Source organism: Manacus candei, unplaced genomic scaffold (genome assembly GCF_025592945.1).
Source record: "Manacus candei isolate 608988 ecotype Guabito, Panama unplaced genomic scaffold, ASM2559294v1 h1tg000124l, whole genome shotgun sequence".
Lineage (NCBI taxonomy): Eukaryota > Metazoa > Chordata > Aves > Passeriformes > Pipridae > Manacus > Manacus candei.
This window is the reverse complement of record NW_026138172.1, coordinates 1,060,970-1,078,749: the sequence shown is the minus strand read 5'-3', so window position 1 is coordinate 1,078,749 and position 17,780 is coordinate 1,060,970. Positions and strand designations below refer to the sequence as shown.

At 41.7% G+C, this 17,780-nt stretch overlaps 1 protein-coding gene across 1 annotated transcript in view; it reads left to right on the top strand.

Annotated features, from left to right (window-relative positions):
• The first annotated feature begins 8,698 nt into the window (after window positions 1-8,698).
• The window catches only part of ANO2 (anoctamin 2), a 152,887-nt gene continuing 143,805 nt past the window's right edge, over window positions 8,699-17,780 (top strand). The window contains exon 1 of the mRNA XM_051770755.1: window positions 8,699-9,082. Coding sequence (XP_051626715.1) covers window positions 8,732-9,082 — 351 coding nt within the window. The 5' untranslated portion in view covers window positions 8,699-8,731. The remainder of the gene's footprint in view (window positions 9,083-17,780) is intronic.

The window sequence follows — 17,780 nt, the reverse complement described above, 5'->3', positions numbered from 1 at the left end:
GACGCAACTTCCAGCCAAACCTCCAGGCAACATGGAGACACACATGCCCGGTAAGTTTATTCTCTGCTTCACTGTTAATTGCTGCCTATGAGGTGGGATGGGTGGAAAGGGGGTGGGGAACAGAGAAAAGAATACTTTGGAAGGTTTCCTCTGCCTTCTTTCAGGACATTTGGGGAAAAAAGAAGTGAAATCTATGGCCCAGGTTACATACAGAGAGTTCAAACATGCAGAGTTCACTTCTGAAGCCTCAGGAAGTGCAGCTGTGGGTCAATGTTGTGATCCATGTGGAAAAGACAATCACTAGGCAAATGCCTTGTGCTGGGCTTCTGCTGCTTCCACCTGCATTTGCCTTATTGCAATGCAACTGTGGGGAGTGAGCAATATCCCTTTCCAGAAGACAATGTGCAGGAGCGAGCTCTCAATTCCCATCCAGGAGGAACAAATCTGTTCAGTGCATAGAACCTTTGTGTTTGAGTTCCCAGTGTTCAAGTTTAGAATAACATTCAGCTGATGTTGAGTCACTATTGCTTTGCTGTTACAGTCTAAACTCTGTGGTTGTTTCCACGTTATCTCACCATTGCTGGGGCTGTATCTCTGCTGTGATTTCCAAACTATTACACAGCTCACAGAATCTTGCTATTTCTGTGCTCTCCCATCCAGTTCCTTTCCTAAAATTATTTCTATAACAGACCACAGTGTGCTAGATTTAATGTCACTGCACTAGATTTAATGTCTACTGCTGATCTTTGAGTTATTCCAGTGCCCTTTTTCTATCTCAGGTCCTTCACTGTTAAAGTTAGTCCTGATATGGGCTTTAGGTCAGAAAAATGAGGTGCTTTCTGTAATCTCTACATGTACAGTAGAATTGGAAAACAAACAAACAAAGAAAAAACCACAAACAGCAGGAGAGGAGTCTGAAAAGGTATAGACAGAGTGGTATTATGTAGATGAAGAAGCCCAGCTTGTTCCAGAATTACTTCTCGTGCAAATCTATCTCCATCAAACTCAACACAACTCCAGAAGAGTGAGATTTCTTCCACTGTGTCTTCAAAACCACCATTTCAGTGCCTTTTAAGAATCATAGGAATTAAAGACAGGGCTGTTTTGATTGTCTCTAATACCATCTAATGCAGCATGGTACAGATTAAAGCAAATTTCAGCTTAGAAGGTATGAAAACTGCCATGAAGAGGAGGAACTTTTAGGAAGCTTCAGGGAAATTGAAGTATAGGTGTGACTTGGAAGAAATCAGGGTTAAGACAAGATCAGAGATGGACAGTTCTGCTAAGGCTTGATGTAGGCAGCAGTCTCACATGGTTCCCTGACCACTTTAATTTTCAGCACCCTGTCCCAGCCATATGCCCTGGGCTAGCAGACTTCCTGGGGAATGAAACTGGGGATGTAACCAAAGGGAGGAAGAAGTGGAGCTAGAAGCAGAAAACATAATTTTTCAGGTGTGCCAATTCTTCCCTGTTCCCACTCACCTGTGATCCCACCAAGAGACACACAAGGCAAATCTGAGTGCTTATGGAGTACCTCTCAGACTGCAGAGGGAAAGGGCAAAACCACCTGTGACAAGTCCTGACTAATGCCTTGGACAGCCTAGGTGAATCTGCCTGTCTGAACCACTTCCCAACACCCAGTTTGATTTGCCACATGCTGAGCCTCAAGGACAATCAGCAAGGAGGATCTCTGGGGTAGGAATCAGTATCTCAGTTGTCTTCCTCTGCATTTGACCTTTCATAATGGTGCTTCCCCCTTTCCTTCCCAATCTCCAGAATATGGTTAGAGAAGAAATACTCTTTATAAAGAGAACCATCCAATGCAGAGTTTAATTATGGGACTGATTTTAGTAGCAGTTAAGTAGTAAAGGATTAAACAGCTAAATAATTCTTGAACCATTCTAAAAAAAAAGAAATACCAGATATTTGAAATTTAACTGTCAAATTCTATCTTTCTGTTATTCAAATAAGGCATCTGAGAACACTGCACTTATCTAAAAACAGTTATACAAGTGCAGCTGGCTATATTGAAATCAGCAACTCTAGATGTGCATGTCCAGAGGTGAGAACTCATTTGTTTACTGAAGACCTAAAGAGCAACCATATTGCATCTTTTTATTTATATATATATCCTTTGGAAAAGATATGTTTGAGTAAAGCTCCATAGAAACAGTAAATTCAAGTAGTTCTTTTTCCTGCCCTCTTAGAGGGTGGAAGGAATAAGTTTGCCAAGCAGTGCTCCTAAATTGCAGATCTTTTGAACAGCCTTGCAGAGGAGTCTGTGCAATAATCTAACTGTGGTGTCTTTCAGAAATGGAGGTAATTTCTAATACTTAACTGGAAAGAGAGGAAGATAAATGAAAGCAGGTTACTGTCTGCACCCTGGATGGCACTCACAGCATATTCTGCAAGTAGCTGTGCTGTGATAATCTGATCATCTGGACCACTCAGATCAGTTAATTGGCTGTTACTCAGGATTTAATACAGAGCTCCTAATTAGCCAGACTCCATTCTGCTTATTTTACAAGCCATGTGGTCCTTTAACACACCCTCTCAGTCCTTCTGCTTTTGACAGCATGTGCAACGTCTTCATCCTGGCACTTTGGACAAGGACTTGGAAACACAGGCAGGGAGCTCAACTGGTGCACATGTGGCCAACCTTTAAATTTACAAAAAGCTGAAGCAAAGGAGAGCAGAGGGACTGAGTGAGCAAACAGGTGGTGACTGGCTGTGAGTTGGCCCTGGAGTCAGACCTGGTCACTGATCTCTGTCCTTGAGGTGTCTCGTCCTTGGAAGCCATTTACAACTTCAGGAAGTTTGACTGGAGGGATGGCTCCCCAGCTATTTTTCTAGAATGATTGTGGTTCTTGAACATTTGTTTTCCAGTCTGAATTCAAGATTCACTGTACTGCTGTTCTCTGGGGAGACATATAAATATACACCAAAGCTATGCATGTGTGCATATATAAAATCTTTATATATATGCACATACATACACACACAGCTTGTTCCTATCGGTACTAATTCCCCCAGAATATTTACAGAATGAGAACATGTAAGGCCAGATGTAGTAAAGCCTTACAGGGTAGAATGAGGTCAGGCAGCATCTGAAGCAGAAGCCCCTGAGGCTCTGCAGTACCACAGGCAAGTTCTATCAATGTGGAATTCATTCAAAACAAAACATTTTGGTTCAGTCAGTTTGTTTTGCTAAGATGAAAAGCTTTTGGGAGAACAGGAGTCTTCCAAATTCAGAAAAGACAATTGCATTTCCATCAAAAAACTTATTCTGACTGGGAGTCCCTCACTGCCTCACCAGTTTCAGTGCTAAGCTCAGATTTGTGACACAGTTTCTGGAGGCTGGGAAGCATAATGGAAATGAAATCATTTTATTATAAACGAACTGCAGCTTTTTTCCTAGGCCTAGTTAAAAGGACTGGAAATAAAAAAGGTCTTTAATTGACTGTGTAAAGGTCTTGTGAGATATCCCAGACTTAGTCTGAAAATACTGGAGAAACATTGTGTGTGGCCTTTGGGAATGAAACCTTCACTTATTAATTATTTTCCTTGGAGTTTCCCTTGTGGCATCATTATGTGCTTCATTAAAGTAAACCAAGCACGAATCTCCTTGGGAGATCAGAAAGGGAAGCCTGGTGAGTCAGTCTACTGTACTGTTCAAGTGCTGCTGGACCCTAATCTATTATTGATAGGAAACATAAGAATAATCATAACATTTAGGGGGCAGCTCCCTCCATCTCCAAGCTTCAGCATTCCACTGTCTCCCCACTGTCTCATGGCTGTGGGTAAGGAGATTGAGCTTATTTACAGGGCATAGAAGGAGTTGAGTTAAATGAGGGGGAAATATGGATTCCAGACTTTGGAAATACACTATGGATGCAGTGTCTCTCTGGACATACCGGAGCTGTTACTTCTTTTTCCTGGGGAAGATAAACGACCTGACTGGGGAGGCATTGGTGCTTTGTCTCTCTAGTGGTAGTGGACAGATGGGTGCACTACATCTTTGTCTTCTCCTTGGGATAAAACACTAATGCTGGAAGGACCAAGCTGTAGTTTTTCCCCCACAGTAAGAGCTTCTCAAAGAAACTGTGGGTACAGATCAGTCAACCCTGTTTCAGTTATGGCACCACTAGAGGGGGAAAGAGTATGAAACATCTGCATGTCAACACAGTTTCTCTATCCATTTCTATCAGCATTTTTTCACTGTGCTTCTGCATGTCTGGAATTGATCTGTTGGAGTGACTCCAGAGCAGGGCCAGCAAGTTGATTAGAGGGATGGAGCACGTCTCTTATGAGGAAAGGCTGAGAGATTTGGGATTGTTGAGCCTGGAAAAGAAAAGGCCCTCAGGTAACCTAACTGTGGCCTTCCAGTAACTGAAGGGAGCCTACAAGAAATGTGGAGAGAGACTGGAGTGACAGCACAAGGGGGAATGGCCTCCAACTTACAGAGAGTAGGTTTAGATTTGATATTAGGTAGAAATTCTTTATTGTGAGAGTGGTGAGGCTGCCCAAAGAAGTTGTGGATGCCCAATCCCTGGAAGTGTTCAAGACCAGATTGGATGGGGCTCTGAGCAACCTGGTCTAATGGAAGGTGTCCCTGCTATGGCAGGGGGTTGGAACTAAATGAACTTTAAGGTCTGTTATGCTGCACTGTGGCCCTGTAATTTGTCAAATACAAGAGATGGTGAACAAGTTTAAAAGTGAAGGATTCCAGACATTAGTCCCTCAAACCAAAACATATAGGTATAAACTTAGATGTACTTAATGAGAATTTCACACCATTACATGTCCAAAAGTAGAGACTACTTTGGGGAAAATCACCATTATCCACAAATTTCTATACCGACCTGATGCCACTAGATCTGCTCACCTCACACCACAACTGAAACACCATCCATTTCAGGCCTAGCTGTAAGCCATAAGCAAATGTGGCACAACTGGTTGGTGTTCATTTGGCTTCCACCTGCCATGAACACTGCATCCAGAGAACCAGGGTGCAGTCACTGGAGACACACAGATTGGGAAAGCATTTTGTCACTGTTCTCAGGCGCATGGTGGAATTCTTGGGGCTGTGCAGAGCCAGGAATTGGACTCAATGACCCTTGTGGGTCCCTTCCAACTCAGAGTAATCTATGGTTCTGTTCTTTGATGTCCTGAGAGGTGCTCAGCCAGCTGCAAGCACACTTTCCAGCTCCTAACCTCTTGACCAAATTTCAGGAGTACAAATGCTGTTGACCAGCCAGGGTAGTGCTATATCCCATTGTTCACCATTCCCCAGCAGCTCACACAGGTGAACCTGTTGTTCCTCTGCAGTTGTATTCACCCCTCTCCCTTTACTCAAGTGCAGCAGCTGAAGTTGAACAGTGTCTTTTAACTGTATTTCCCAGTCCTTTAGGGAACTACCTGCACTAAACCTGCTTGATGTAACAACACCTATCTCTCATTCTCAGACTTTCCTCTACCCTCCTCACACCCAACTCTGAACGGACAGAAGGCAGCAAAACCAGCAAGGGACTGTTTTTCAGCCTACAACAGCAAATACCTCACTGTTCCTCACAACAGGACTTCCTTGCACAGCAGCAGGACCAATGGAGCTCTTGAAGCACAAATGGCATCCTACAGTAGCTCTGTAAGTAGGATTTAATGTTCATTGACTTACCTCAAATGCCTCTGAGATGAGGAAGAGGCTTGAAGCAGGGTGAGCAAAGCATGGTGCACTCCTCCTGTGTGTTAATCAAATCCATCCAGAGCTGGGAAAGCCACTATAAAAGTAAATTGATAGTACAGCCCCAGGTGGTTCAGTTGTCTCTCTCAGTGTTCAGGAAGAACTAATTGCTGCAGTAGTAATCTCACCAAGCTTTTCTTAATTGTTTGCTTTAGCCAAAATCCTTCAGAGCAAGAGAAGGGGGTTGCCATAACCTCTAGTGTAGGAAAAGATCTGCAGGTTGATGACTAAGTTGGGTGTGTCTGTTCAAACCCTGAGCCAGGACATGCCCAGGGGCTAGGGGGGCCTGGATTGGAAGACAGAAATGTAGTGTGGCTGCAGTCTTCAGAACAGAGCTGTTGGGATGTATTTGTAGTGATATATTGGCTATCAGAGGACTACAATAAAATCATCATGAAATGCTGATCCTACCGTTCCATTTTCTTATTGCTTTATTTGAAGGCTTCTTGTCTTGAAAATGTCACTAGAAGCAGTGAAAGTGATGCCAAAGATAATAATTTAAATTGTTGTTTCTGACTTTTGCAATGACTGTGAGAAAAGAGGGGCAAAAGATCCTGATAGTTCATTCAGTGGCATTTTGGAAAATTGCAACTTCTTTGCATTCCTCCCAAATAAAGTCTTCTTGAGCCAGAATGTCACATGGTAAGGAAAGCAGTGCCAATTTAGGGCCAGGAAATGTCTTCACTAAAATCTATGGGAATTTTGATTTGCATTCTGTGCAACAGACACCCATAATTGTGGGGGATAGCACTTTGCTGGTAAGAGGGAGGAAAAGAGACAAGAGAGAGGGTGAGAGAGCTGTTGTTGAACCTCTTCATCCTATTGCTCTGTGTAACTCCAGCAACACCAAACGTTGCTATGGTGCTCTCTCAGGTGGCTGGGATGTGGCAGCTGGCTACACACGGTAATAAACAGGAAAACCTCTGAGTGACTTTTTATGCTCTCCAACCTCCTTGTTCCATCTCAAGCTTTTTTTTTTCTGTGCTTCCCATTTCTGCCCACACTCTCCAATAAAGGAGGAGAGGATGCTTAGAGCTCATCTTCTCCAGAACCAGCTAATGCACTGCCTTGTGCCAGTGGCCTGGTGGTGGTGATGTCATTACTCCTGTGCTCTATAGCCTGAAACTCTCTGGGAGGGAGACTAGAAATCTGCCTCCACAAGGAGGGTATTTCTTCACTGTGGCAGAGATGGATCCAGGAGCTTTGCATGGACTGCCCGTGAGTACTACATGAAAATATATCTAATTAGGAAATAGGGAGTGGCAATAAAATGCAGTTTTATATTCTACCAGAAAGTGTAAGTTTAGATATACCTAAAGGGGCTACATAAAGTCTGTATGCACAGTGTGTACACATATGAAGTCTATATACAGAAAACGTGTGGTAAGTGTAATATGCAGAACAAATCATTTGGTGGTAATTTAGTGGGAGAATGAAGGATGTAGTATGCATACAAAACCGAGATTCATTTAGTGATATGATGGCTGAAAGCTACTTTGTGGAAAACTAAGTGAAGCAAAACAAGAATCTGGGAGATATTTACGTATATAATAATATGGACTTTTATATAATACCTTCAAAAAATTGTATTGTGGTAATAAATGAGAGAATTTCCATGCAGCATGTGTGGCTAACTTTGTATTCGGGACTACCAGTGTGGGTGATGGAAGGGGAAAGAAGAAACCTGTAACTGGTACCTGTCAAGATTTTGCCTGTTTAACCACCTATGGGAACCATAAATGTCTGGAATTAGATTGCTTTGGATCAGGTTGACCCTATTTGAATGACACTGTGGAGAGCTCTGTGAAGGGTCTTGCACTACAGGATTGTGCTGGGAATGTTACCTGGTACCAGTTTTGGAAAACTTATGGGCTCCCTTAGTGAACAAGAAGTGCAAGTGAGTGCCCAGGTGTCAGAGTTCCACACGGGTGCTGCAGAATGGGGCACGATGGCAGCTTTGGAGCAACTTCATCCCAGAAAGGTTCAGAGAGTGGAGATGAGGAAGCAGGGATGGTCTGAGGGGGAAACTGAGTGCAATTTAGGTGATTTGAATGCTATTAATAATTGATTTCCTTTTGCAGTGTTACTGATCAGTCACATGGTCTTTTCATAATACTTTAAAATACAAGTCAGCTCTCACTGTTAGCCATCCATGGCATGTACCCTTTCTAATCCCTGGTGTTTTCCAAAGTGTTTCTGTCCATCCCCACCTTTCTTGACCTTGAACTGCATTGAAGATATTTCTCTTGTTCCAGCCAAGATCAGTTTCTTGTCATCTGACAGGTTTTTGCTTCCCTTCCCTGCCCTGCTTTGCTCCACAGCACATGCTTTCTCATCTCCCAGTGTTTGATGTGATCTTTATTCTCACTTCTCCATCCCATTTCAAAGTGTGGGTGTCTTCTCCTGTGTGGTCTGTGTATGTGCAGGACAGAGAGACAGTGAGGATTTGCTCCTCTGTGCCTGCCCCTTGGGGTAGGCATCCCACATGTTGGGACTATCTCCAGCCATTTGTTTATGGTCAGAGGAGGAATGAAGTGTGACTGAAGCTGCTGTGCAGTGAATGTTTGTAGGTCACACCTACCCCCAGCTGACCTCCAATCTGGATTCTTCACAGTTTCACGGTCTTAAGCTGTGCCAGGACAGGTTTAGGTTGGATATTAGGAAGAAATTTTTTACAGAGAGAGTGATCAGCCATTGGAATGGGCTGCCCAGGGAAGTGGTGGATTCTCCTTCCCTGGAGGTTTTTAAGATGAGACTGGATGTGGCATCAGTGCCATGGTCTGGTAACCACGGTGGGGTTGGATCAAGGGTTGGACTTGATGATCTCGGAGGTCCTTTCCAACCGGGTTGATTCTATGATTCACATGCTTGTGTGGAGACAGACCCCACACCTACCTTCTCCTTGGGCTTTTTTGGTGTCTTGTCTGTGAGACTCCTGTGTTTCTCTCCCAGATTATCAACAACTACCTGGACGGGACACAAAGAGGGGCCATGGACAAGGCATCTCCAAGCGGGATGCATTTCAGGGACAGCAAGAGGAAGGTGGACTATGTGTTAGCCTACCACTACCGAAAACGCCTCGCTCGGCCCCCGCCGGGGCCAGGCTCACCGGAGCGCGCCCGCCGATCCGCCTCCTTGGCCCTGGTTTCCAACGGAGGCACCGGGAAGGGCTGTGTGGAGGACGATGGCCAGCGGGCCCTGCAGGAGTGGCTGGGGCTGCCAGGGGTGGAGGCGATGGCGCTGAGCCCGCTGGACGCCCTGGAGGAGGAGAAGCGGCTGCAGCGGGAGGAGTTCGAACGCAACCTGGTGGAAGCGGGGCTGGAGATTGAGAAAGACCCTGAGGTAAGAGGGGGAGACTGGAGCCTTGTGCCTGGCACTGGGTGTCCCGATGGGAATGGCCACTTTGGTGTCAGAGGTGACCACGTGCAGGACGTGGCCATGACTGGGCCAGGAGCCCGACTGTGGCTTCCCTCTTGCCTTGCATCGATGTTAACTGAGAGGCAAATCACACCCGTGCCCTTTCTTAAAAATCGCTGCTTAAAAACATCTCTTTAATACATCTTAAAAATAAATGTATTTTAAATATCTCTTAAAAATATGCTGTTTTCCTCATAACGCATCCTCGCTGGTTCCCATGTCATCATTTCTGCAGACACAGAAAATGTGGGATGTCCTGGAGATGGGTCTCATGCCCAGCTTGAGGAGCTGGTCCTGAAGACAGTTTGTTACTGCTGAACAGTGGTTCAGTACTGAACATCCCCAATGAGGGATCTCCAGAAAGATGTTGCCCACGCTATTAAATATATATTATATATTTTTTGTGTATTACGTATATTATTTATACATGCCTAAAATACAGTGTGAAGCCAAGAAGATGCCACAGGTGTTTCTGTGTTGCTTGGTTCTTACTACCTGAAAAAACTCTGGTTTTTATTGTTGTTCAATGTGCTATTGAGTAGCAATTTCACTCTTCAGCAGAAAACATATTTCTTTATCTATTGTTCTTATGACATACAGCAAACACATTTTTCTCATATATATATATATATAAAATAAATTTAAATATTGTTAAAATGAAGAAAATATCTCTTCAGTACTTTGCTGGAACACAAAGCACCGTTGAGACATTTCATATTTCCTCAGAATAAGTCAGTGATTTTCAGTGTGACTCTCAGTTTTCTTATCAGCCATATGTAAGTTCTGTGTCCTTTCTTTGTTCCATCCGTGAAATGAACAGCTCCTGTGCTGCAACAGGAGAACCTCCCAGACTCTCATGTTTTTATTCCCCCACATGTGCATGGTGTTGCCTGGTTCTATGGTCGTGTCAGCTGGGAGCTGTGGTTGGGTTACTTGGGCTCAGGTCTTCCAAATCCCCTGTTGTTGCACTGAGTGCTGTGCTCTCCCTCTGTACCTCCTTGAAAGCCACGGGGATTTACATCTGTTGGAAGTCCCTGCTGGGTTCTAGTTTGAGGTGCTCTATTGCTTTGTTACACCAAACTTGAGTAACTTAGGTGCTGAGGACTTACAGCTCGTGTTGCTTCCAGTGCATCCAGTCAACACTTCCAAAAGGTGGAGCAAATCACAGATTGCGTCTGAAAATGTGAGTCCGACTGACTTGGCATAGTGTGAGCAGGTTAAATCACTGGCAGGGATGGAAAGAAATAGAAAAGGCTTTTGACTCTTAACATTTTCCTTGTTTAATTTGCTGGGTTGCAGGTGGCTCTGGGTTGTATTTCACTGCACAGCCTGGCTAAGCCATCCTTGCACTGAAGAGAAAAGGGTGATCTCAGATCCTGATTCTTTTATGCTGAACATTTGGCTTATGGTTCAATACATGGCTGTCTTGCTGCTATGATTTTTATAAAAAAGTTTCATAAAACCCATGAGAAGAGCTGTTTCTGGAGACTTCTTTCAGTTCTGAATTTCATCAGAACCCAAAAAGTCTAGCAGGAGATTTGGATTTGATTATTTGACTCATTACTTACCCGAAGTCCAGCTGGATACAAATTCTGGTTCAGCTCCTTTCCAAGTGATGACATATGCTCTTAAATAATATACAAAATGATAAATGATGTTGTAGAGTGTTGATGAAGAAAAAAACCTTTTGTCACAGTTTTCCTCACGAAGAGGAAAACGCTTTTTGTAAATGAACTGGGAAGTTCTCAGGAAACCATTTGCTGTTCAGTTTTTTAATGAGAAAAAAATTGATTGACTTCGAAAATTACGAAAAATATAATTCCATCGCTTCTCTAACTGTGTATGTACAGAGTCACTCCTGGGCCCTGCCCTTGCCTGTCCCAGCACATAAGCTGTCTAATCAAAAGGGGAAAGAGGTTTTTTTTCCTCCAGAATCTCCTGAGAATACTGGAAGGGACTATGCATTATCCTTTTTCTTCCCTGCCCATGACATGTGGCTTTTACTTCCTTTTCTTTTTCTGACTTCACTGTTGAGTTTTTTTTCTTCTGTTAGTTAATTCATGTTGGAACATGCTGAAGGTTCTTGCTGTGTATTTCATAGAAAATGCTGATTAGGAACATGTGAAGGGGACAGCTGGCCTTATATATTGATTAAAATTGCATGTTGAGCTGATATGAGAACAATTTCTGATTTTATTTGTGGGAAAAATATGTGTCTATAAGTTCATTAAACTCAGAATAGCCCTAAAACACCAGGTTTTTTGGTTTTATTTTTGTTTTGGAATAGTGGGAATTTCCATGATGCTCATAAACATTTGGTGTTATTATGGGTTTTATATGCTAAATAACTACTGACAAACATCTTTCTCATTTGTATTGTCAATTCATTGTGTCAAAGAATAGAGAAAAGAAGACAAGTGAAGATATATAATTTGTGTGTGGGGAGAAGTGGATTACTCTTTTTTGAATTTGTGGAAAATAAGATTATGGCCTGTCTCTATAACCACCCAGTTATTATTTGTGAATTAAGGACTTTTTGACTAATTTTTCAACTTCCTAATAACTTTCTATCATTTATTATTGCTATCCTCTAGAGAAACTCTTTTCTTTTAATGCAACCTTTTTTTTTTTGTTTGTGGTGGTTTTTTTTGTTTTGTTTTGTTTTGTGTTTTTTTCCTGTTTTTAAACTGAGATTATATTTTGTATGTCCAAATCACATCTGATCCACAGCATGTGTTCATGTGTCATAAAAAATACTTCCACTATCAATTTCCAGTCTTGATGTGCTGTGTGTCAGGGACCAGAAAGGGTAGATCAGGTTCAAGGAGCAATTTGGTTGGTTGTCTCCAAATCTGAACGTTTGGATGGTCCAGTATAGCCTGTGCTCATGAAAACAACTGAATTTGGATAATTTAGGGTTATGTGGAACTGATATTTGGTGGAAAGAAGAGGCAACTCCCTACTCAATTCTGATGACAACAGCATAAGAAACTACTGTTTTGCATAGTTTGCCACGAGTTAAAATAATGTTTGAATCTGTGGCTGGCCCGTTTGACCAGTCTACAAAGTTAGAAGTTTAGATAAAATAAACCTGGTAGGACTCTTGAATGTGCCCTCAAAAACTGCATCTCGATTCCCAGGAGAGACAATAAATACCCTGGATATTGCAGGCAGTTCTTGGAATTGATTTTTTTTTTTTTAATTATTTTTTCTGGGGAAACTGTTGTGTTTTACCTAATGTGCAGCACCAGTAGCTCCCTTAAATTTGAATTGCACTGCTGCTTTAATGACTGCAAATGCAACACACACTGTATTCAATTAGTATTACTTATGGCAAAGCATAATAGGCACAGAATAAGAAGAGGCTGGAGATGCACCTTGGCATTTGGACAAAGTAGGATAATTTTTGAGCACATTGGAAATGATTCTATGATTCTAAATGTACTTTGCTAAAAAGCAACTAGGAAATGAAAATTATTTCAAGGGGAAGATGATGACAATTCTAAACCAAGGTGTAAATTACCCTCCAAGAAACTCATCTAATCTGAATTTTAGAGCTAGCATCATTTTGAAAATGCCTCATTAAACTTCCTTGATTGCATTACACTTCAAGGGAAGGAAGTCCTTAAGATCCTCAGTGTGTCAGCTTGTGCAGCACTGTTAATAATATTACTGATGGTGATGGTTGTGGTTGGATTTTTCTTCTTTATATTCCAAGGCATGGTTTTGAATTTTTGTGGGGAAAAAAATGCACAAACTTAAAAACCAAACCTGCCAAACAAACCTCCCAACAACCCCCAACCTGAACCAAAAAAAATGCCTATAGTGCTGCAGCTACATTTTATTTATGGGATTAAATTTACAATATTTCATTGTACTAAGGTGCTCCCCATTTGTCAGTGGGAAAAGGCTTTGTCTTCTGCCAACTGTAAAGGGGAAAAGTAGCAAAAATAATATAATAGATATTCCTTAATTTAGGAGTAATTAAAACCCTGAAAAAAGAGTGATGTTCTCTTCCTAAATCAACGTGATTTTTGGATAATCCCAGTAAAAACGTCTCATGCCTTTACTACATGTGAGACATCTTGCAAGAACTCAGTGTGAAAGTTTTAGTTGTCTCAAAATATTAATTCCTGTAAAGTGCAGAGGAAACCTTAATATTAGCTAACATTAATTTTAAAAGGGTAGGGAAGTTGAATATGAGTCCAAGACCTTTATCCATGTTAATGAATGCCTCCCAAAGCCCATGAGAAAGCACACAGAGTAATGTAGTATTGAAAGCAGACGGGGGTCTTTTGTGCTCCAGGTCTTTGGACTTTGTATTTCAGTCTCTCAGCACTCAGAACAAGGCAATACTGCTTTGGGGAGCCAATTATATAAATATTTGATGCATATTTTTCAACCACTCTTGTTACAGAAACATTAATTAGCTAAAACATGTTCTGCTCCTTTGTGTTATATGGAGCTGAAATGTAATACACAGCTCTTATAAAATTAAAGTTGAACAGGCAAGGCAAGGTTTTCAGTGATAGTGAAGTGAATGAGATGAAAATATTGACAAGTTGATGAACTATTTAAGAGGAAATTATGTCTCCATTTTAGAGAGGATTTTGGAGTAGCCCCATGGGAGTTAGGTGTGATTCAATCAGCATTAAAATAATGCTCCATGATAAAAGGTGGTGAGGTAAAATGGCTTTGCTGTCAAAGCTGGAAAGTCCATATTATGAATCCTGTTTTTTAATGATTGTGTTGTGACTTGAACAGATGAATGGGCTGACAGACTCACTCTGTGTGTTTTAATTACCATCCAGACACTTAATGCTCAGCTATGAACTATCTTAGTCAAAGTGGCTTCTAAGGGATTTAGAGAAAATTGAAAAGATGTACGAAAATCACCTGTGTGCTATCAATAATATTTATAAAGCTCTTGGGCCAGCAGTGGTAAAGGTAATCAATTTTCTTTAGACTGGGAAATGGAGGCATCAATATCCTGAATTTCATATGGTGGTAGATTTGGGGTGTACATTCTGGTGGTATTTACAGTGGGAGTTGGGCCATGTATTTTTTAAATAATGCTGTTTCTATCAGACTTGCCTGGTAGAAGTGGGCCAACAGACTCTTTAATTCGTGTCTTCATTTCTCTGTGTCCTGTGCTGAGTTCTGTCACCTGCTGGAAGAACTACATCCATTTCTAGGTGGATGAGAAGCCCCCAGAAATGGCTTTGTACATCTGTCAGGGCATAGCAGGACGCTTGCAGGATAGGGAGTGAAAAGAGACAAGAGTAACAAAATCAGCTGCTTGGCTTGTTCACAGATGATTCCCTGAAAACATTTTTTAATTATCAGTGGTCTTGTTTGCAGCAGAAGTTTTAATCTGCAAATTAAATCCACGGGGATGGTTTGAAGCCCTGAGGGACGTCACAGTGCGCTGGTGACGCCGCCGGAGCCAGAGTGCCTGCGGAGGAGGCTGAAGGAGTGAAAATTTCTGTAAGCTGGTTAGGCCAGTGCAGCTTGAACAGTAGTAGTTTCAGGGAAATAAAGTAGTAAAATATGAGATAGTTTAGGGATTTTGGTCCCGCGATTTGTCACTTTTCTGAAATGTTACAGGACAGAAGTCACGCTGCTGTTGATTCGGGTGAGGTGCTGTGTGAGGACTGCCCCAAACTGCTGCCCCATGCACCTCAACCTGTTCTTTGTCCGAGTAAGACATCCTGAATCTCACAGTTTCTTTTGTAGGGAAAAAGGGGCTTTACTTTCCTGTCCCCAGGACACTGCTTACTTTGTCTGTAGCAGCAAACAGCCCTCCGGGTGTCTCTGGTACCAAAAGAGTGCTCACTTCTGCATTTCTGCTGATTGGATAATTTCTCTGTGGTTTTGCTAATTTTTTAGAGGCACTGCTGGTTAGCCATGATTTCATACATCATGCAAAGGAAAGCAGGGAGGCCTTCCTGCAACTCCTTTGCATAAATAAGAGTGCTGAGAATCCTCCTTGGGAGTGGATGCAACACTGTAGATAAGTGGTCCCTGTTTTTAATATGTTGCTTTTATACATATATACATTAATTTATGTACTGGTTTATGTTGTTGTTATAAAAGATCTGAGCTCAGGTTGTGCCTCTCTGTTCTTTTGACCTGTAAGAAAACAGATTAAAAGGCACTCCACGAAGTGTCACTCACCAGCTTCTGCTGTCTTGGATTCAGGAGCAGATTCCAGCAGAGAAAAGGCTGGGGGGAATCTGGCTATGGAAATTAGTCTTTGAAGGATAGGACTGTCTTATGGGAAAACACCAACTGTTCGTGTGTGTGAGGAGTGAGGGGGTGGAATTTGCTGTCTTTTGCTAGATCCAGGGAAAGGTAATGTAAATAATGACTCAGGCTTGTGGGATTCTTGTATAGTTTGAAATCTTTTAAGGTCTTCTTGTCTTACTGATTACTCTAATGGCTGCGTGTGTCATTCTGCCCAAATCTGAGTTATTATTAGAAGGTCTGTTTCTCATGACACTGTGCCTAGACAGGCGAGCATATTCATTCAGGAAGTGAGACACTGTACAGAAGGAATTTTTCCCTTCCAGGTGCACAACAAGGTATTTTACATTGTGTACATTTTCAAGTGTTATATTGTATATGAGAAGGAGGAATTTTGGAGTAAAAACTGGATTCATATCCAAGGTGTTAAGCATGGACAGTGGAGGGGTCTCTTATAGAAAAAAAAAAAGTAATTTCCCCTCAGAATTCAGCACACCCTCTTCAACACAAACTGCTTTTTATATCCTTTGCTGACCTAAGTTCTAGGTAGGGGCTGAGCTCCAGCCACCCAGTAGTAGTTTCTGTGGATGAGCACAGATTTAGTGGGGGAAAGCTGCCACAGAGGGAAAGGTTAATTAACTGTGCCACATGCCCACATCCTGATAAAAAAGGAAACTGTGATATCTAAGCCACATAGAAGTTGTAATCATGTTGTTTTCAATGTCTTTGCCAGTCATTACAAAGTCTATTAAATCATAGGACAGGGTAAATAATGCAAAACTGTATCACTGTTCCAGTTGTCCCAGGTCAACAATCGTTTTGTCCCAAATAGAACAACAAGGAAAGAAAATAATTTAGCAGAGTGGCATCAGGCTGCACAGTTTTCCCATTAACGTTAATGGGAGTTTGGTGACTAAATCCCCATTCACAACATGGAAAGTTTACCCTTTGGGGTGGGTTTTCTCCTCGATACCCAGTGCTGATGAATGTGTGCACTCCAGTAAATCACTGTTATGTGTGCAGGTGTGTGCTCATGGTGATAGGCCAAAGAAAAAATAATATCAGAGCTCGATTTATGCAATATTGTGCTGTATTCTGTAATATTATGTAATTTTAATGCAGTTATTCTAGGTTACTTTTAATATAACAATGATTTAATCACCTGAAACCAAACAGTTTGACACAATTATTTATTTTGAACCAGTGCATGGATTTTTATTTGTCATTTTTGTGGGGCTTCTCATTTTTGTTTGTTTGGTTGGTTGGTTTTGGGAGTTTTTGTTTATTTGTTTATGGAAATGGTGGATATTTTTGCTTTGGGCTTAATACTCAAGATCTGTCATCTAGGAATTAATTCATCAGTTCCCTACTGGTTTCTCCCATCAATGCCTGGATCTCTGTAATTATGTTATAACATTATAGAATCACTAAAATGGTTGAGACCTATATACTATATATTTTAAGGAAATTCTTAGTTAGATGATCTTGGAATTTCACAAGGTGTCCCGTGGTAAAACAAATGAGCAAAACAGGTTTGAGAGAGAATGACATACTTGTATTTAGAGGAGAAAAAAACTGAACAGCTTTGTAGACTGATATTCCTTATTTTCTTTGGAAACAACAACCTTTCTAGGGGGAACCTAAGGACACCACTTGTGAGCATTCTCCTGACAATGGAGAGGTGGCCATTATTTTCCATAGGTTGGTGCCAGCACTGAGTGCACTGGAAGAATACCAACATCTTTCTCTTCTGGAGGAGCACAGTGCACTTCCCTTAGACATGGCATCATTTTACCAGTGGGGACAAGGAGGATTTCTCTGCAGGCTTTGTCTACGTGTCCACTAAGCTTGGTCACAGTTTAGCTGGAGTAGTTTAATAATCCAAAGAAAAATTAGCATCTCTCAGATATAGGATATATATTAAGGATCTTGCAAATACTTGGGGATTCCAGGCTGACATCTCTGAAGTGCTAGTTCAAACTACTGTTATTTTTCTTTAGACCCTTAAAAATGGGAAAGAATATCCCTCCCAATCCTATAACTTAGGAGTCTTCCTCAAATCACTCAAAGTCTGCTCCCATTGAAACTGGTCACAGGACGTGAAAGATTACTTGTCTTTCTCCAGGTATGTTCTGTAGGTCACCTTTAGTTTTTCAGGTTTTAGTTTTTCTGGATTTATGTGTAATTGCTTCTCTCTCTTGCTCAGCTCACTCCCATTATTCTCACTCATTTGTAAGTTGTAAAGCCCTAATGCCTGACTTGGACACTGCTGGTGTTCCTTTTCTTTTTAGAGCTCTCATATTCCATACTTCCATTTACAGGCTTTGAATAAGCACTATTTACTTACCTCTCAGGATTTGCACATGTTCAACTGCCA